The 21,567-nt window shown below is 35.9% G+C and overlaps 1 protein-coding gene across 1 annotated transcript; it reads left to right on the forward strand.

The window, feature by feature from the left end:
* Positions 1-1,579: 1,579 nt before the first annotated feature.
* LOC125366519 lies at positions 1,580-21,179 on the forward strand. Its single transcript, XM_048367281.1, has 16 exons — positions 1,580-1,618; positions 1,753-1,806; positions 3,284-3,385; positions 5,032-5,085; positions 6,401-6,505; positions 7,048-7,101; positions 7,744-7,845; positions 10,536-10,589; positions 11,027-11,131; positions 12,220-12,270; positions 13,127-13,231; positions 13,977-14,030; positions 15,392-15,496; positions 16,688-16,741; positions 17,597-17,701; positions 20,947-21,179. Exons 2-16 carry the CDS (start codon positions 1,782-1,784, stop codon positions 21,018-21,020), a joined length of 1,149 nt encoding a protein of 382 aa, XP_048223238.1. The 5' UTR covers positions 1,580-1,618; positions 1,753-1,781; the 3' UTR covers positions 21,021-21,179.
* Positions 21,180-21,567: the final 388 nt, after the last annotated feature.

Below are 21,567 nucleotides of genomic sequence, written 5' to 3' on the forward strand. Positions count from 1 at the left end.
ACATGTTAAATGTAATGTCAGTAATCCCACTGTTTTGATTGTTTGGTTTGGGGGTACATTTTCACATTTTAAACTCTTGAGTCCTCCAGCTTGGTTCTATTTCAGAATTACTTTGGGGACTTGAGGCATGACTCAAGCAGTGCACACCTACCTAGCAGGACAGAGCTCTAAGTTTAAACTTTAGTACTGCCAAAAAGTAGTATACGTAGAGTCCCTGCACTACCATATGAATTTTATCATAATTTCATCAGTTTCTACAAACTAATTTGAATGTTAATAGAATTGGATTGAATCTGTAGAACAAATTAGGGAGTATTAACATCTTTACAATATCAATTCTTCCCAGTCATAAATGGTGGATATCTTTTCATTTTTTAGATCTTTTAAATTTTCTATCATGTTTGTAATTTTCATAGTATAAGTCTTTCAATTTGATAACTTTATTTTTTTATGGTATTGCAACTGAAGTTGCTTTCTTAGTTTCATTTTGAGTTTGTACATTGCTACCATATGAATGTACCTCTTTTTTATAAGGACAATTATTTTAAATATCTTATTTTGTATTTTTAACTTCATACTAGCCTCATTCATCTAAAATTTATCATTTTGCAAAATTTGGCATTTTATACAGCTGCTGGGAAGATATCTAATAATAAGCTGTTTGATTGTCTGAAGTCTCTGAAAGGTAAGGAAGGAACAAAACTCAGGTTGTAAGGCCTATTATCTGAATTCTCAAATCTTCCTATCACTTATTTCCTATTTGCCTGTATAATTTGCATTTGGAATTCCTTTAACAGAACTACATTTTATCTGTTAATATGCTTTTCCCCAACCAGAGATCTAGTAACTGATTTTTTAACACTTTTCTCTGTCGGGAAAAATCAGACTTAGCAAGGCAAAATAAAGAGCTGGCCATTATCAAAGTATATGAGTCTACTAACGTAGTTAGTAAGTCAGTCAACAAAATTAGTTCTTTTTTTGTAAGGGAATAAAGTTGGTGTCTACAGTTCAACTTGTTCACTTTCTGTAATGCAATTTAAATACGTAGGCTTGCCAATAAGAATAAAGGAAATACATCCAAATCTGATGCTTCTATTGGGTGCATTCAAGTGGACAAACCTATTGAAGAGTTTCAGCCTTGTTGAATATAATGGTATAAAGGCATAAAATATATTGGATTTATACTCTCTTCTATTCTGTTTTAATAATACATGCTTACTAACAATAATACTAAAAGTGTTAGCTTTCTCATTTAACTATGACATGACTTTTTAAAATATTGTTTTGTTGTTCCATCCCAGGGGGAAAGGTTAAGAAGAATGACCTTCATAATAGTTTGGGAAGGGGCTGGGGATATGGCTTGTCTCATATACATGAAGCCCTGGGTTCAATTCCCCAGCACCACATATACAGAAAATGGCCATAAGTGGCGCTGTGGCTCAAGTGGCAGAGTGCTAGCCTTGAGCAAAAAAAGCCAGGGACAGTGCTCAGGCCCCTGAGTCCAAGACCCAGGACTGGCAAAAACAAAACAAAAAAAAACTTATTAGTTTGGGAAATACAGGAATCAAGATCACAGAAAGAGAATTTGACAAACTGTCAGAAAACTTACAAGTTGATGGTAAGCACTAGAGATCTACTTAGTTATCATTTATCTTCATCTTCTATGTGATGTTATTTTCCTAAATCACTATATGAGTAATTTACATTTGTTTGCTATGTGATCATGTATTTTGAATGCACATTTACCTACAGAAAATGGGAATATTGATGTGCCTGATGTGATGGAAAGAGTAAAAGACACTACAGGTGAGCTTGAAGTTACTATAAACCTAAAATTCTTCTTGACGCAATAACACTATTCAACTCCTGGCACTAATGTCTGGGTTAATTGTTATGTTAATTTTTTCATGCGTGTTTGTCTAAGTTGGGCTTTGTGATAAAACTGAACTCTCGGTAATAAGATTTTAGTGTTATTTCTTGCCAAAAGCACCTTTATTCTCTAGATTAATGTTCATTAATGCTTTCTCTTGGTTAGTACAATAAAGGTAAGATGAGACATTGCTAGCTGGGTGCCAGTGGCTCACTCCTATAATTCTAGGTGCTCTGGAGGCTGAGGTCTAGAGAATCATGGTTGAAAGCAAGCCTGAGTAAAGCAAAAAGCCAGGGTGGAGGTGTGGCTGAAAAGGTTAGAGCACCAGCTTAGCAAAAACAAGGCCAATACTAACATCAATACTAAAAAGAAAAAAAAAAGAAGGAAAGCAGAAGGGAAGGAGTAGAACCATTGTAGAATGCTACTTGTTATTGTTATGTATTTGCAGAAGAACATAAGTATTAAATATGTGGTAAGTTGAATAAAATAGAAGTATCTTACTTTCTAGGTTTCCATTTATATAGTACTAAATTTATTTTGTTCAGTGAATTGCTGCTCTTCATGTTGAAAAACATAAAAGTTTGACAAGAAATGTACTCACTACCTTATGTATGTCTGTAACCCCTCTGTACATCACCTTGAAAACAAAATTAAATTTAAAAAATAATCACTAAACTGTCTAAAGTGCAATAAAGTGCTTAAAATAGTAAAAAAAAATTACACAGCAGTTAATATTTTTCAATATGGAGTAGACATTCTAAAGCCAGGTTTCATAGATATTCATGAGGCTCATTGTTGGGCTCCCATGCATCCTTTGAAGTCTTTGTTATTTCTAGTTCTGGAGCTTGAATTCAAGTCTCTGTGCTCTTTTTCTATTTCTTATTTTTTGCCAGTTCTGGGGCTTGAACTACAGGCCTGGGCACTGTCCCTGAGCTTATTTTGCTCAAGGCTAGCACTACCACGTGAGCCACAGCACCACTGCAGCTTTTTCTGGTAATGTGGTACTAAGGAATCAAACCCAGGGCTTCAGGAATGCTAGGCAAGCACGCTACCACTAATCCACATTCCCAGCCAAGACCTTGTGCTCTTATTGAGCTTTCTTGCTCATAGCTGGTGTTAGATCACTTGAGCCTAGCTTTTTGCCAGTTATTTTGGAAATGGAGTCTCATAGTACATTTTTGCTTGCTTCAAACCTTGATCTCCTAGATCTCAGCCTCCTAAGTAGCTGGCACCCAGCTGTATCCTCTAAAATCTTAATGCCTAATTTATATGCATACATTTACTTTGTAGAAATGTAAGATATATAGCTGTTCTCAGATTTTCAAAGGGTTTATGTCTGAAACACCAACACACTTTAGAAATCACTTGGAGCCCTCACTTCTTTTCCTCACACTCCTATCTCTTTTTGAGTAGAGAAGGTTGACATCAAGAACCTGAATACTATTCTAGATGACATGGGAATCAAGCTTACCAAGAAGGAACTTGAAGATCTGATACAAAACCTACCAGTTAGTGGTGAGCATGTTAAGTACTATTGACTTTTTTAATGCTTATCTTCAGTTGTCCAAAGGAGTTGACTATTGATTTTGAAGGGTTTTTTGTTGTTGTTGTTATTGTTTTTGCCAGTCCTGGGCCTTGAACTCAGGGCCTGAGCACCGGTCCCTGGCTTCTTTTGCTCAAGGCTAGCACTCTGCCACTTGAGTCACAGTGCCACCTCTGGCTGTTTTCTATATATGTGATGCTGAGGAATCGAACCCAGGGCTTCGTGTATACAAGGTGAGTGCTCTTGCCACTAGGCCAAATTCCAGCCCCTGACTATTGATTTTTATTGATGTTGTTTTATAAGACAGTATCTTGCTGTGTAATCCAAATTGACTTGGACCTTGCTATGTAACTTAGGCAGTCCTCAAACTCATAATCTTCCTGCTTCTGCCTTCCAGGTGCTGGAATTTTAAGCTTGTTCTACCATACCCAGTGCTATTGAATTTTGAGCTTTGGGTCTTTTGCACTGAAAAGAAAGAAAGAACAGATATTTTTATAGGGAAGATAGTAAAGTTGGATAAGACTAACAAAGAACTTAAGAGTACAGTATTCCACACACTGCTTACATGGTCAGTTGATGTATCTTCTCAATTTTGAGGGTATGAAATCTGGCCTTAAGGAGACAGCCACTTTTAACTGTCATATTTTTGTAAGCAAACACAATACTTGCCATATTGTAGGACAGAAAGTCAAATATATATTTTTGAAGTAAATTTATTTTTGATATAAATTTTTCTTTGCTTTATGCTTGTAACATATTCTAAGTATTTATTGAGTTACCATTTAAAGTGATTAACAAAATTTTCAGCAACAAAAATGTTGTTGGTAGATGGGTATTTGGGGGTTTTTGCTTGTTTGTGGAAGTACTGAGATTTGAACTCATTGTCTTTCATGCTTTCTAGGTAGGCACTTTGCCACTGAGCCACATCTTCACCTGTGATTATTACTAGTTATTTTTTGAAATAGAGTCTCACTTCCTGACTGGGCACAATCCTGGACCATGTCCCATTTACCTTTAGGCTTTTTTCCATTGCTGGGATGTCAAGCATGTGCCGCCATGTCCAGCTTCCTTATGCATGGAGAATCTCACAGACTTTCCTGCTCAGGCTAGCCCGGAACTGTGAACCTCCTATTCTTGGCTTTCTATATAGCTTAGGATGGCAGGTGGCCCCGTTGGCTCATACTTGTAATCCTAGCTACTCAGGAGGCTGAGATCTGAGGATCATAGTTCAAAGCCAGCCTAAGCAGGAAAGTTCATGAGATTCTTATCTTCAATTGACCACCAGAAAACCAGAAGTGGCACTGTGGTTCAAGTGGTAGAGCACTAGCCGGGGCAGCGCCCAGGCCCAGAGTTCAAGCCCTACGACCAAAAAAAAAGGAGGGCAGGCACATACTTTTCCTAGCTCTAAGTTGAGAAGGGGTCTTAGGAACTTTTCTCTTCAAGCTGAGATCAATCCATAGTCCTCCCATTCTTAGCCTCCCTAGTAGCTAGGATTATAGGTGTGAGTTGCTAGTACTAAGCTGTTGACAAATGTTTACTCTGTGGAGGAGGAAGAAGAGGAAGGAGCTATTTATTTTATATCACTTTATGAGCTTCAAGTTATGTTTTTTGTTTACAGATGATAATAAAGTTGCTCTGAAAACTTTGGAGAATGAACTGAAAGCTTTCACTGGTAACTAATTATTATAGATGATTTACAATAATTTGTGATTTACAATGAAATTTTTAAGAGTATTTTTTTCAATATGCTACTAGTGGCTTATAAATCCGTATATTTTTCAATATTCATTTTTATAAAATAGTTACATGTCCTGATTAACCCTTGTAATTAAGCAAGGAGATGATTTTTATAGTAAATCTTACTTTGATGTTTTTGCCAATAAAACATTAGTAATATTTATACAGCCTGAAACTATAAATAGTTGCAATAAAGACAAATGAATCATTAAAAGGATGTAAGAAGTCTATTGTACACAACTACTTGATATCATCTTAACAAGATGGGGAAATATGTCATTTTGTTAACTGGTATTTTACTATACTAACCACACTAATTTATGAATAATTACATGACTAGATTTTCCTCTGTCTGGTACTGTCTGTTATTATCCCATTCTATTTACAAACATTAGGAGATAAAGTCTATTTTCAACTTATCATTTAACCATTTTATCAGAAGCTTCCACATTCTTGTTCCTCTTCATTCTTGTATTAAGAGACTAGGCATTCACACAGAATGAGACCGAAGGAAGATATTCTTAGGAGAGAATTACGAAGACACAATAACTATGTGCATCTGATAATATAAAATAACATTTATCAAAACAAACTCCACGGGCTGGGAATATGGCCTAGTGGCAAGAGTGCTTGCCTCCTATACATGAAGCCCTAGGTTCAATTCCCCAGCACCACATATGCAGAAAATGGCAAGAAGTGACACTGTGGCTCAAGTGGCAGAGTGCTAGCCTTGAGCACAAAGAAGCCAGGGACAGTGCTCAGGCCCTGAGTCCAAGACCCAGGACTGGCCAAAAAAAAAAAAAAAAAAAAAAAAAAAACTCCAGGAAATTGAAACAAGAGGGTTTTTTTTCTTTTTCTTTTCTTTTTTTTTTTTTTTTTTTTTTTTTTTGCTGTTTTGTTTTCTTTTCCTTTTGTCTTATCTTGCCCATTTATTTGTCTTTGGCAGGGTAAGGGAGGGTACAGAAATGGAGGACAAAGGGTAAACAAATGTAGCAGCGATCCTTACTAGACACTATGTTGAAAATGAACTATGCTAACTATGGGTGGGGATGGGGGGGGGGGGAATATTGGGAGAGAGCTAGGGAAGAGGTGACATTGTTTAAAAAGAAATGTACTCTTTACCTGACTTACATAACTGTAATCCATTGTACATCACCTTTGCAATAACAATATAGCAGCAGAAGTATATGTTTAGATAATTTGAAATCGGTTATTTACTAATATTTACCCATGAACACTCTTTTTTAAAGGAAAAAAGATTGCTTCTAGTGACATACAAAGTATCCTAAAGAACATGGGGATTGAGCTTTCAGACAAGGAATACAAGCAGATGCTGAAAATATTACCTGTGGATGGTAAGCCACATGGATGCTATATGCCTTCCAGGGAGCTTGACTTTACAAGGACCTTTATGAGCATCTGTCCATCTTATAGTGTGTGTTCACCTAAAACATGTAAATGTTAATACAAAGGCAATCTGACTTGAAGAAAATTCTGCCATCACCTCTTCAAACGCTATTTGACAAGTCTTCTATACACAGTTTTTCTAGTTAAATCTTCCCTCAAATTGTTATTTAAGCTTATAATATGAGCAGTAAAAAAAAATCTAAAAGAGAAGACTAGGAAAACAGAATAAAATGAAAAGTATATTTACATTTTTAGTGTAATAACATGGAAGAAAAGAATTCATAAATATCTCTGTTATCAAAGCATGGATAGTTTTATCACAGCAGAAAATACTTCCATTTAAAAAATGCCATTATTATCTGGCCACAAAGTAGCTTAAGTGTAAGGCAAATCATTAAAATATTACTTTGCTGCCTTCATACGTGTTGTAATGTTGTTATAAATCTCCGTGTTAGTATTACAGAAATCTGAACTTTGTCTCTTCTTACAGATGATGGGAAAGTGTTTCAAAACAGGGTGCTAAAAGATGTGAAGGATAATAAGAGTGAGTAAGAGGCATAGTGAGAAGGAATAAGGAATATGCTCAAGTTTTTAATACCAATAGAATATTATGCCTTATTTTAAGCACATTTGTAGCAATTCTGTAGTTTTCATGATAATAAACTTTATATTAGAAGGTAGTTTTCTACTATCTTACAGTTTTCAAACTTTCTGTAGAAAAAAAAATGTTTACATGAACAGAAAGAAAAACCAATAGGTATATGGGGAGATAGAGAAAGATAAGAATGCAAGAAAGAGGAAGGACAAGTAGGAAATCTGACACTTATTCTAAAATTCGACCATGAAAATAATCTGAGAGTAAGGGTTGAATAAACTAATAAAATTTCTGTTCTTTACTCACATCTATTTAACTGATGTCCTAGCTAACTTTTCACGGGCAGATATGTCTTAAGGTTTGAGAAAATGTATTCTAATTCCGTTTTTAACTTAGGATAGAACAAATCTATTACAGGTGTCCTTTTCTTGAAAATATCAGCAGTTATACTTAGCTATAAAATCATCCTTTTCCAGGATATATTCAATTAATAATAATACCTGTTAGTTGAGAATAATAATATAATGTAAGATACATATTTTTAGTATTTTAGAATCATCCCACCTTTCTGTTTTCTTTCATGTTCCCAAGGAGGGAAGGTTAGTGTACATAATCTGGATGGTACTTTAGAAATGATAAATGTCAAACTTACAGAAAAGGAGCGTGATCAGTTAAAGGACCTTCTGAGAGACGGTGAGCATTACAAGAAATGTGGATTTTAACACTAGTTGAACTTTTTAATATTATGACTGTTTCTATGGTTTAATTTATTTGTTGCCCAAAAGAAACTTGAGAAACTTTTAGAAGAACTCATTTTTGTTCCTTTAAAATATAAAATGTTTCTTTACACATCTTAGGATGGAATAAATGGTACTGGTGCAGGGAAGTTATTGTTGTCTGGTTTTACAGAAGTACGATCTGCAAACTGGGTTGTTTTTTTTTTATTTTAATCACTGAGCCATAGACCATTGACCTCAATCCAGGGTATAATCCAATTTGGTCAGCCTTTTTGCATCCCTCTATTCATTGATATGAAGGTCCCTTCTTCCTTTTCCCTCAGTCCCACCTTACCTCCTTTTCAGCCTCCCTCCATCTTCCTTCCTTCTATCCATCATGCTTTTTAATTTGTTTGTAATTTAAGGTAGGCAAAAAATGCTTATAATTTAAGATGGATACAAATTTTATGGCAAAATGATTGAACTTCAGCTGAATTCTCATCTCCCCCCCCACACACACACACACTGGATCAAAGGATTGATAAACTAACCACTGAAATCATTAGTCCCCACCAACCATTTGTCTCTTCTTACCACTACATTCTTTCATCAACACATAGCATGTCTTTATAGATATTGAAGACAGATGCATAATTTAAAGTAATAAGTGAAAGTTATTCTAAAGAAATGCTCTATCAGAACAAAATCACTAAATATATGAAGTTGATATACAACATGACAAAAAAGTATATAAACCAGTGGGCAGTGGCCCAGGCCTGTAATCCTATCTACTCAGGAGGCTGAGATCTGAGGATCATGTTTCAAAGCCAGCTTGGGCAGGAAAATCCATGAGACTCTTATTTCCAATTAACCACCAAAAAGCCACATATGGCGATGTGGATCAACTATCAGAGAGTTAACATTGAACAAAAAAGCTCAGGGACAGTGCTCAGGCCCTGAATTTAAGCCCTAAGATCACAGCATGAGAATGCGCGCACACACACACACACACACACACACACACTTAGTCTGCATGAATAATTACATAATAGGCTATTCTAAATAACATGATTTGAGCTCAGAATATTCAGAGATAGAGCATTGGGGAAAAGTTAATTCTTTTTTTGTAATTTTTTTTTTTATTTTTTTGCCAGTTCTGGGGCTTGAACTCTGGGTCTGGGTGCTGTCCCTGGGTTCCTTTTTGCTCAAGGTTAACACTTTACAACACTTGAGCCACTGTACCACTTCTAGCTCTTTCTGTGATTTACTGGAGATAGAGTCTCATAAACTTTCCTACCCGGGCTGGCTTCAAAACTCAGTCCTCTGGCTGGGGATATGGCCTAGTGGCAAGAGTGCTTGCCTCATATACATGAGGCCCTGGGTTCAATTCCCCAGCACCACATATACAGAAAACGGCCAGAAGTGGCGCTGTGGCTCAAGTGGCAGAGTGCTAGCCTTGAGCAAAAAGAAGCCAGGGACAGTGCTCAGGCCCTGAGTCCAAGCCCCAGGTTTGGTTAAAAAAAAAAAAAAAAAAAAAAAAAACTCAGTCCTCAGCAAAACCAAACACAATCCTAGGCAATAAGAATCCGAATTTAGAAGCTACAGTTACACATAGCACGTTGAAAGTAGTTATTGTAGCTTCTATTACTGATGATCTTCTTGTGTCCCCTTCCTGTGGTTGTACCTACACTATCTCTGTATCTTATCTGAGTATATTGGAAACCGTGTATACTGGTATTAGAACTAGGAAATTGAAAGGGAATACCAAAACCGAGAGACATAGGGTTAAAAAAGACAAACAACTACAAAAGCAATACTTGCAAAACTGTTTGGTGTAAATGAACTGAACAATTCATGGGAGGGAAAGGGAAAGGGGGAGGGGGGAGGGGGGAATGAGGGACAAGGTAACAAACAGTACAAGAAATGTATCCAATGCCTAACATATGAAACTGTAACCTCTCTGTACATCAGTTTGATAATAAAAATTTTAAAAAAAATCTCAGTCCTCAGATCATAGCCTCCTGAGTTGCTAGGATTACAGGTGTGAGCTACCAGCACCCAGGTTGTAAATAATACTTTTAATATGTTTGTTTCAAAGTTCTAAAAGATGCTATCATGCAAAGTAATATAATTCTGCCAGGAAATCACACAAGACAACTTTGTTTTGTTTTGTTTTTTGGCCAGTCCTGGGCCTTGGACTCAGGGCCTGAGCACTGTCCCTGGCTTCCTTTTTGCTCAAGGCTAGCACTCTGCCACTTGAGCCACAGCGCCACTTCTGGCCATTTTCTGTATATGTGGTGCTGGGGAATTGAACCCAGGGCCTCATGTATACGAGGTGAGCTCTCTCGCCACTAGGCCATATCCCCAGCACCGTCACACAAGACAACTTTGAATTTAGGCATTTGTCCATTTTTATCTCAAGAAATAGAGTAGTTATAACTATAACCTGAATTTCCTGAAGAGAAAATAAACTTATTTTTATAATTTGCATTTTCACTCTTGGAACTTTAGACTATTTTTACTCAGTACTGACTATTATATACTGGTTAATTTTGGCTAGACTTTCTCTGATTTGTCTTTTAGTTAATACTGAATCTTAGGTGAGAAGGATTTCTTGTCCTGTATCTTTTTTTTTAATCTATATAATTGGTTCCTACTGATCTACAGGCAATGAAAAGGTTCATCTGGAAAAATTGATGGATAAAGTAGAAGCTGTTACAGGTGAGAGAAAAATTATAAAATACATATGACTCTGGAAGTTTGTCGATTCGTTTTTTCTTGGATAACATCTTTTTAAAACACCAACAAATAGTAAAAAATATATATACATATATATATATATACTCAATATAAAAAAGAACAAAGATCAGTTTAAACTTTTTATTTTTTATATTTTGGTTTTTGAGACAGTGTCTCTCTGTATAACCCAGGCTAGCCTCTAACTTGTGATCTTCTTGCCTCATCCTCTTGAGACCTGGGACTACAAATGTGTACCCCCAAATGCAGCTTAAAATCATGCAAAATATCAAATATTTGCCAGAAAAATTTGTTATGCACTGAGCAGAGGCCAATAGTCAATGAATAATAGAAGATTCCTTGTTATTTAGAACAATTAGTCATTCTTTAAGAATTTAATGTGCTGCTATTTTTATCTGAAGGAAAAGAAATCAATGTCAATGATGTCAGAACAGTTTTAGGAGACATGGGAATAGAACTCACAGAAAAGGAAGTCTCAGAACTGGTGAATAATCTTCCAGTTGATGGTAAGTAAGTAAAATGTAAAGAAGTAGTCTTGAAGGGAGGCTTATTGTTAAATTATGAAACCTTCTAAAATTATCTAGTTTCCAAAATGATCTGTGAATCATGTTACATAATTTAAGATTTCTAACATCCACTCTAAAACTTTTTGAGTATAAACATGAATCCACAGTGTTCTCATATTAGGCCTCCTTAAAAACTAAGGCAACTGAACATATTGTGTACAATTAGTTTCAGCTGTGTGTACAGGAGGATATAAAATGTAAAGGAATTTAATGTTAAGTCTAGATTCCATCCATGAGAGAGAGAGAAAGAAAAAAAGAAAGAGAGCGAGAGAGAGAGAGAGAAAGAGAAAGAGATAATGTATTTGCAGAGCTGCAAATATCCCAAAATCCAAATGCTTCAGCTCCCAAATATTTTGGATAAGAGATACTCAGTCTTTATGTGTTAAAAAAAAAAAAAACTGTGTCGTTTGACTTTAGTTTGAAAGTCAGCAGTTATGCAATTTGTCTGTGTGCAGTTATTTTTTATTAGTTTTTTATTCTATTGAAAGATCTGAAGTGTAAGCCAGTCTAAGTGAGCAAATTGAGAAGGGTGTTACCTAATAGGGAAAGACAGAATTATCCTAAAAAGACAAAGAAATGTTGCCAGATGCTGGTGGCTCACACTTGTAATCCTAGGTACTCGGATGGCTGAGATCTGAGGATTGCATTTCTAAGTAGCCTCGGCAGAAAAGGCCAGGAGATTCTTTTCTCCAATTAGCCAGAAAAAAGCTAGAAGTGGAAGTGTGGCTCAGTGGTAGAGTAAAGGCCATGTAAAGGCTCAGTGTAAAGGCCATGTAAGAGGGTTAGGCACTGAGTTCAAGCCCAGTATTGGCATAAAAAGGAAAAAAGAAAAGGAAATGTTTCAGTGAGTTTGAGTAACAGTTTTAACTAAATTGCTAAAGTTAAAATGTTCCCCATGTTCTAAATAATTGCATTTTTGTTGGTAAATCAGGAAAATTCTAGTGTAATTCATGAAGTATGTCTTTCTTATTTTTGTATTGTCTGTGAAATTCTACTCTTCTGTGATCTGAATAGTATTTTTTTTACAGATGGAAAAATATATCAGAAAAGGTTACTGGATGGTCTGAATTATTTTGATGGTAAGGGGGAATCTTAGAAGTGAGGGTATAGCTAAGACAATCGTGTGTTATTTATACCATTTATTTGTGATTTAATTATGAATCTTGCTACCTTAACACATTACTATATACTTTTAGTTCTTTTATAACAAGTATACAATTTAGGAGATCATTTCTTACAATGTAACTTGGAAAGAAGCCCTGTGTGCTCTCTCAAGATTATCCATACTTTGACAGAAGAAATCATCAGAGCCTAGGTTGCATAGCAAAGGGTAAATCAGCACATACCAGATTTGTTCAGCAGCAGTGACTGGTAATCTGTCATTAAGCTCTTCCCCTTCCCCTCTCAAAAAAAGCTATGAAGTCTCCAAAAAAAGTGGAGGGACCTACGACTAATGGGATAAGACAGTAAGCAAGCCAGAAAGGAACTTCCATTAAATGAAGTTCCCACTCGTCCATCATCACATACCACAACCACAGCTGCTAAATCCGCACACTGATTGTACCACTATTAATGCTTTTGGAATTGACTTATTTTTACTTCAAATAGTTTTAATAGAAATGGAATCTAGTATCCATTAACATACTGGAAGTTCATTGTAAAACTAAATGCAATGGAAATAGGACAAATTTAAAAACTGAAGTCACTGTCACCTTGTCATCATTCTGTCAGAAGTTACTCAATAGTTTTTTTCAAGTTTTGTACTATGTGTGCTCATCATAAAGATTATAGCAACAAACTAATTTTACTTCTGATATGGACTCATTAAGCATTGACCTTTTAAATAAAAATGTTACCCATGGTCCTCAGAAATTTTAAATTTTCTCCATAATTGAGGAACATTAACTTTTGCTTCAATGTCTCTCTTTGCATAAGGTGGGAAGGTTGATTCCAGTGAAATATATGCAATTTTTAAAAACATGGGCATAAACCTCAGTGAAAGTGAACTTGAAGATATAAAGAAAAATTTGCCAGTTGATGGTGAGAATTTTAGATTCTCCTCTTTTATTTTCTCTCCTCTACTTTTCTCCCTCCCTCTGTCCTCTCTCCTCCCATCCCCCCCTCAATCTTTTCTTATTCTATTCTCTCTATACATAGAGGAAAAATGCTAGTTATTGCTAAAATTCCAATCCATCTCCTTGGTCATATGCGCAAAGGAGTGACAACAGTGTTGAATTTAAAAGGAAAGAGCTCTTAATTGTTTATGCTCTTATGCCTTTTAGCCTTACTTAAATGAATCCGTTTGCCCTTCCAAATCAGTGCTTGTATATCTGTCTCTCACTCTGACATGGGTCCTCTGGAGGAGAGCCTATCACCCACAGCATCATAATCTTTTGTAAGCAATTGCCAGATATTTTTCCAAAGTTGATATGTTATTTCCTATTTCTACCAGCAATGTGTATGAATTCTATTAGATTCACTCCTTATCAATATTTGGTGTTATCAGTATTTTTCTTTTTCTTCGCTTCCTCTTTTTCCTTCTTACTCCTTTCCATTTTCCTCCCATCTCCTCCTCCCTCCCTTCCTTCTTAGCTTCCTCTTTTCCTTCCTCCTTCCCTCTTTTTCCTTCCTTCCTTTTCTTCCTACCAACCTTCTTTCCTTCTTAACTTTTCATTCCTCCTTCCTGTTTGTCCTCCTTCCTTCCTTTTCTTCCTCTTAACCTTCCTTCCTACTGTGCTTTCTTCAGTCTCATTGTCATGTTTCTGTCTTATTACATGTCTTACAGCTGATGGTAAGATTGATCTGAAAAGTCTGTTGGAAGAAATGAGACCTTTTATGGGTGAGTAAAAGAAGTTATTTGAATCCAGTTGTCTTTTGCTTGTTTTCTTCCCAATATTATATCAAATGCATTAATGCTAATATTTTCTATATTTATAGTGAAATGTTTATATCCAACTTTTCTTCTGCTTTTGACCTGGAATTATTGAGAGTTCAGCAATGAAAATAAATAGTGATCTTTGGGTTATTTCTTGTGATCGCTGACAATAATGTGCTGACCTTTACCAGTGTTTTATTTTTTTAAATTTTTATTGTCAAACTGATATACGGAGTGGTTACAGTTTCATACGTTAGGCATTGGATACATTTCTTGTACTGTTTGTTACCTCGTCCCTCATTCCCCCCTCCCCCTCCCCCTTTCCCTATCCCCCCAGGAGTTGTTCAGTAGATTTACACTAAACAGTTTTGCAAGTATTGCTTTTGTAATCGTTTGTCTTTTTTACCCTGTGTCTCTCGATTTTGGTATTCCCTTTCAGTTTCCTAGTTCTAATACCTGTATACACGGTTTCCAATATACTCAGATAAGATACAGAGATAGTGCAGGTACAACCACAGGAAGGGGATACAAGAGGATCATCAATAATAGAAGCTACGGTTTCACATCGCATGTTGAAAGTAATTACAACAGTGATATAGCAGTCGTTTTGACCCAAAGAAACATGGACGCTATGGTCTCCCTCATAGGGAATAATTAGCACAGGTTTAGGCTAGTCACAGCAGAGGATCACAAGAGCCCAATAGCTATACCCTTATGAACACAAAAGATGATGCTAAGTGAAATTTACCAGTGTTTTAATCAGAGGTCATAAATTCTCAACTTATGAGGTAGATCCATATTGCACACTAGTTGAGAGGTGAGACAACAATGATTCTAAATGCCTTCACAAAAAGAGCTGGCATTTTGATAAGGCATTCCCTCTCCATTTCATTCTGGCCTCATTTCCTTATCTCATTTACTCATTTCCTCTCCCTTCAGGCCCCTTAAGAACTTTTGAGTTAATAAACATTTGTTTAAATAGAATCTAGCACATAAGAAAATGAATGTTTTACAGGACTGAGTTAATAGTGTTGCTTGAAATAATAATCACATGAAATAGCATTAAGAAAAAAAGACTAGATAACTAGTTTATTGGCTGATTATATAATGCAAAGTGATTTCTTCAGTACAAGATTCTCTTGCCAATAGGCTCATTTTTCCATAAAGAACCAAGTAATGTTTTGCCTGACTCCTCCTTAAACACTGGGGAACATCTGAGAATATGCAAGTGAGGATAGCATTGCACAGGCCAGCTTTCCATTATTTCAGATCATTATAATGTCCTGAAACTACCATGTGTTGTTACCTTTTTTTTTCTTTCAAAGGACGTAAAATTGATTTAAATAAAATTGATCGTTTTTTGGAAAACTTGGGGATTGACCTCAAGCCTAATGAATACTTGGACTTTCTGAAGACATTGCCAGTTGGTGGTAAGTCTGTGGATGTCATTTGATTTTTAAGGTAGTCTGGTTTTGTGGCTATGTGAAAAATGCCAAAATAAACTAAAATGGCTTGAAAACTGTTAAAAGCTAATGCTATTATGAAGAAAAGTTTCACCATTTGAATTTAAAAATCATACCTTCAGGCTGCTGGTTGGGTGGATTTGTAAAACTATCATACAAAAAATAAACAAGAAGAAAGTTAGACACAAGGCAGAGGGACAGAGATAGAAGTAGAGAGATAATGAAAATAATTTGGCTGTATGTATTTTTGCACAGAGGAAAATATAATTTACTGACAAGATGAAAATTCTGTATATTTAAAAATAGGCTACACTTCTTAATGCTAAGATGCTTTTATTTCCATAACCCAATGACAACTACTATCAATATTTTTGTGCATTTGCTTATAGTACTTTTAAGATATGTGATAAGTAGATAATATATAAATAAATATTTATGCATACATTAATTATACAACTAATCTCTACAATATGAATGCATTTGTCATGGAAAATCTTGATAATAAACATAAGCAAAAATAAAAAATAATCACCAGTGTTAGCACTGGCTACTGTTAAAAACTTGACCTATATACTCCCACTTGCATTTTTTTTAATTTGGCAACCTGAATAAATCTTTGTAAATCCCTTAAATATTCTTTTTTTTTTTTTTTGACCAGTCGGAGCTTGAATTCAGGGCCTGCACACTGTCCCTGGCTTCTTTTTGCTCAAGGCTAGCACTCTAGCTCTTAAACCACAGAGCCACTTTTGGCTTTTTCTATATATGTGGTGCTAAGGACTCGAACCCCGGGCTTCATGTATACAAGGCAAGCACTCTTGCAACTAGGCCATATTCCCAGCCTCCCTTAAATATTCTTAAGTCATAATTCCTTTATGACTTTGAGAAAAAGTTGTAAAGTGGACAATTTTTGCTTGCTTCCATAAGCATCAGAGCATTATTTTCTCAACTTTGACTGTACAGAAAAAAAAAACTGGGGGAGGTGCATATGTCATTGTTACAATTTAAATTTTGTTCATGTACTAGTGACAGTGGTCTTTCTGGTCTGTGTAGTATCCATTTGAAATGTTCACGAGACAAAGATGTTTAAAATTATTTTTCTCTGAAATTAAGATGTTCTATTTTTTACTCTATTTTCAAAATATTCCATTGTTTTTCTAGATGATGAAAAAGTGTCTCAGCAAAGGTTGATGAAGGGCATCATGTCTCTCCAGGGTAAGAAACAAAATGAAAAGATCCTTATTTGTATATTTGAAGAAAAAAAAAGTACTCATACCTGGGCACTGGGGGCTAAAGCCTTTAAATCTAGCTACTCAGGATGCTGAGATCTGAGGATCATAGTTCAAAGCCAGCCTGGTTGTGAGACTCTTGGCTACCAGAAACATTGAAAGTGAAGCTGTGGTAGAGTACTAGCCTTGAGCAAAAAAGCTCAAGGGGACAGAGCCCAGGCCCTGAATTCAAGACCTAGGATGGCATCAAACAAACAAACAAACAAAAAAGTTACCTTCCTATATTGCTGAATCCTTATATATGCTAAAGTAGAATCTGCTGTAGACCTATGATTTACTTGGTATTCCTTTCTACTGTGATTTGGCACAAAATGTTAGATTTCTTTGGATTTTTCTTTTCCCCAAACCCAAAGATGCAAAACAAACAACAACAAAAAAAAACTACTTTTAACTGCAAAGCAAAAGAAGATGAAGACTGTCCCAAGATTTCAGGAAAAGCAAAAATAACTTTGGAAGCACAGACAACAAAAAATGACTCCAGATTGTCAGTCCACTTTAGCTGTAGTTGTCAACCTCCTAGAATGTTTTACTCTGTAGGTTTATTCCCAACTTAAGAGTTCAGGAAATTGATTCTATTTTTTAATTTTATTATTTATTGGGATAAGACTGAAAATTCCATGTTTGTCTTTAAATCTTAATAGTAATACTAAGAGATGGATGATTTTATTTGTAATAAAACATGCCCATCAATAAAGAAGAGAAATAATACAGTAGCATGAGTGTAAACTACAATTTTAGAATCATTCCATTTCACTAAATTTCTTTCTGGTCTCTTACTTAGAAGGTGAGGTTGATATCGATAAACTCGATACTCTTTTAGACAGCATGGGAATCACATTCACAGAAAAAGAATTCATGGATCTAACAGAAAAACTGACAGAAAATGGTGAGTACTGTAATTTCTTCTATACCTTGTAAAGGGGTACTATTCTGTTAGCCTTGAAAATATGAATTTCTCCAACCAGAGGGTCAAAATATGAAAGATTTTTTTAAAGCTTAGAGAACTTAGCCTTAAAGTTAAGAACCCTGGTTTTCATTTCCATTGATCTAAAATCTAGTTTCTTCCCTTGTGGTTACTAAGCACTGGATAAAATAAAGCCAAGAAGACACTGTTAAGCCAGAGAAGAATAAAGAAGGAGATTCACAATTTAAAGAGAAGGTTTACAAGAATGAAAGACTCACATCTGTATCCTCCAATGGGTCTAGCTCCATTGGAATCTATTAAGATAATCTATTAAGATACTTTGTCCTTGACTCTTCTCATTTTTCTAGAGCTCTTTGACACCTTCAATAATATTTATTTATATTACGACTCTGTAGCTAAAGCAAGGATTCATAAAAATGACATAGTATACACACCTTAAACATTCTGAGTGAAAAAAAAGATAGGACCAAAGCCATTTTTATTTAATTCAAGTATGCTCTTTAGAGAGTGTCTCTTGCATAGACATACATACTTATTGTCTATATTCCTAAGGCAATTTCTTCTTAGGAGGAACAGAGTCCCTTTTTAAAAGCTCAACCAAAGTTTCAAAGTTTCATTCAGAATCTGCCTGGATTTTAATTCTTTCTCCTATTTTTTAGTTATTTATCCCTCCCAAATTTAACAGAACTTTCTTTTTCATTCTAGTATGTGAATTTTAAAGATTTGGCAGAAGACTTTTTAAAAATATTTTTATTGCCTTTAAGTATTTGTACAAAGGAGTTGCCATTCAACAAAGCAGTTTATGAATGCAATGCATTTGAACAATGTCATCCATTTCAATATTCTCACCCATCTCTCCCAACCCACACCCCTCACTTTTCTTAATTTTGTAGATTACGCATTTAATTTTCACTGCATTTCTGCCTCCTTCTTATCTTCATTCTCTACCCCTCTTCCCTTGTCCCCCACCCCACCCCTCTCAAGTATCCATTTCCTGCTGTTTATTTTTGTGAACTTTGATTAAGCCTTTCTAGGGTATTACAGTGAGTTCTCTCTTGAATCTGCTGTATTTTAATTAATACTTTGTATACACTTTGTATTCACTTATATATTTGTAAACTAATTTTAGCTTCTACATGAAAGAAAACAGAAGCCAGGGATAGTTCTCAGGCCCTGAGTCCCAATCCCCAAAACTGGCATAAAAAGAAAGTAAGGGCTGGGAATGTGTATTAGTGGTAAAGTGCTTGCCTAGCATACATGAAGCCATGGGTTGGTTTGATTCCTCAGTACCACTTAAACACACACAAAAAGCCAGAAGGGGCACTGTGGCTCAAGTGGTAGAGTGCTAGCCTTAAGCAAAAGACACTCAAGGATAGTGCCCAAGCTCTAAGTTCAAGCCCCTGGACTGGCAAAAAGAAAGTAATAGAAATTGATCAAAGTACATTGTACGCTTATGTTGAAATTTTGTACAATCAATATATACTGATAAAACAAAAAAATCCTTTATCAACCAATTCCTGTTAATACACAGCAGGCTAAGTTCAGATTGTTAGCAATTCTGACTTAGCATATAAAAAGTAAAGTGCTTCACTTTTACTTCTTAATTTTTTATGCTTCTGTGCCACCATTATTCATCAACAATTATGCATGCAATAAACTAAAAATTGTTTTTGGCTGCTTGTGCTCCCTTCTTTTTTTTTTTTTTTTTGCCAGTCCTGGGGCTTGGACTCAGGGCCTGAGCACTGTTCCTGGCTTCTTTGTGCTCAAGACTAGCACTCTACCACTTATGCCACAGCACCACTTCTGGCCTTTTCTATATATGTGGTGCTGAGGAATCGAACCCAAGGCTTCATGTATGCAAGGCAAGCACTCTTGCCATTAGGCCATATCCCCATCCCTCCCTTCGTTTTTCTTCTTAAAAATAGCTCAGAGGGGGCTGGGGATATGGCCTAGTGGCAAGAGTGCCTGCCTCATATACATGAGGCCCTCGGTTCGATTCCCCAGCACCACATATACAGAAAATGGCCAGACGTGGCGCTGTGGCTCAAGTGGCAGAGTGCTAGCCTTGAGCAAAAAGAAGCCAGGGACAGTGCTCAGGCCCTGAGTCCAAGGCCCAGGACTGGCAAAAAAAAAAATAGCTCAGAAATCTTTCAGACTTTGATTTGCTACCTTTAATTCACACCTTCATCATTTCTGTCTTAGGCCTCTTACAAAAGACAGTTTGCCTTAAATTCATTCTTCATAAACTAGCATTGCACATAAACTAGTATGATTTAGCCAAGATGAAACTCTGACCTTATTGTTGCTAAATTAAAAACTCTTTAATGACCCTTCAATGCTAACAGACATCTTAAAACATGCACTGCAAAACATTTTTATAAATTACTCATTGAGTTGATTTACTCATAATTTCTACTGGTACTTATATTTATTGATACATACTTCTATGGAATAGGTATGTATTGAATACCCGATATATCAGTCTGTATGAGTCTTAGTGATAGAGCAAATTGTCTACATGGAGCCAGAATTTTCTTTCTCAAATAACATAACAGAGTAAAGACAGAGTTCTACTTACTACCTACTATGCTAAACCCCAATCTGTCTCTTTGAATCATCTTTCTACTCCTCCTGTGGCATTCATTGTCTTTTTTTTTTTTTTTTTTGGCCAGTCCTGGGCCTTGGACTCAGGGCCCGAGCACCGTCCCTGGCTTCTTCCCGCTCAAGGCTAGCACTCTGCCACTTGAGCCACAGCGCCGCTTCTGGCCGTTTTTTGTATATGTGGTGCTGGGGAATCGAACCTAGGGCCTCGTGTATCCGAGGCAGGCACTCTTGCCACTAGGCTATATCCCCAGCCCACATTCATTGTCTTTTACCAGTTACACAAAGCAATGAAATGTAATAAACTCTGGTCTTCAATGTAGTCCAGTATGTGTTATCAAATATTTAAGAAAAATCAGGAGTTAAAAACAATCTACCTAAAAGACTTGAGAGAAGATTTTAATCTAAGATAAACTTTGTGGTCCAAAAAATCTTAGTCCTTACTGGAATTAATGAAGCTATCCATTAAGATCCACAAATTACAGATTTTTAAAGAACAAGTACAATAAAGAGCTTCATCTAAGCTGTTCCTCTTAAGTACTTGAGGCTTCATTTATTTTTTGTAGCTTCATATATCGGTGTCTGAATTTTGCCTTGTCTTGTAGGTCAAACAAAAATCAAACTAGGCAAAATAATGAAAGAATTGAGTTCTGCTTGGGGTAAGTGCAAAATTACTTAATTCTTTTTGCTGTCTTACATATATTTTCTACCAAACTTCCATTTTCTTGTTAATTTCACCATTTTAATCTATCATTAATTAAACATTTTCATTGCCTTTTTTGGACCACCAGCATTTTTGCAACAAACACAGAATCTTCAATTCACACTACAGGTAAAATTTGTATCTATATTAAAGAGAAAGAGGGCTGGGGATATAGCCTAGTGGCAAGAGTGCCTGCCTCGGATACACGAGGCCCTAGGTTCGATTCCCCAGCACCACATATACAGAAAACGGCCAGAAGCGGCGCTGTGGCTCAAGTGGCAGAGTGCTAGCCTTGAGCGGGAAGAAGCCAGGGACAGTGCTTAGGCCCTGAGTCCAAGGCCCAGGACTGGCCAAAAAAAAAAAAAAAAAAAAAGAGAAAGAGAACTTGGTTGTTTATAATAAATTGAAGGCACTATTTGGTCTAGGTTTTGTTTGTGTGTGTGCCAAAAGGTTATTACAGAATATCCTGAAACATTATATTCCAATAAGTTGGAAAAAAAAACAAAGAAATGAATTTCTAGAT

Source organism: Perognathus longimembris, chromosome 17 (assembly GCF_023159225.1).
Source record: "Perognathus longimembris pacificus isolate PPM17 chromosome 17, ASM2315922v1, whole genome shotgun sequence".
Classification (NCBI taxonomy): Eukaryota; Metazoa; Chordata; class Mammalia; order Rodentia; family Heteromyidae; genus Perognathus; species Perognathus longimembris.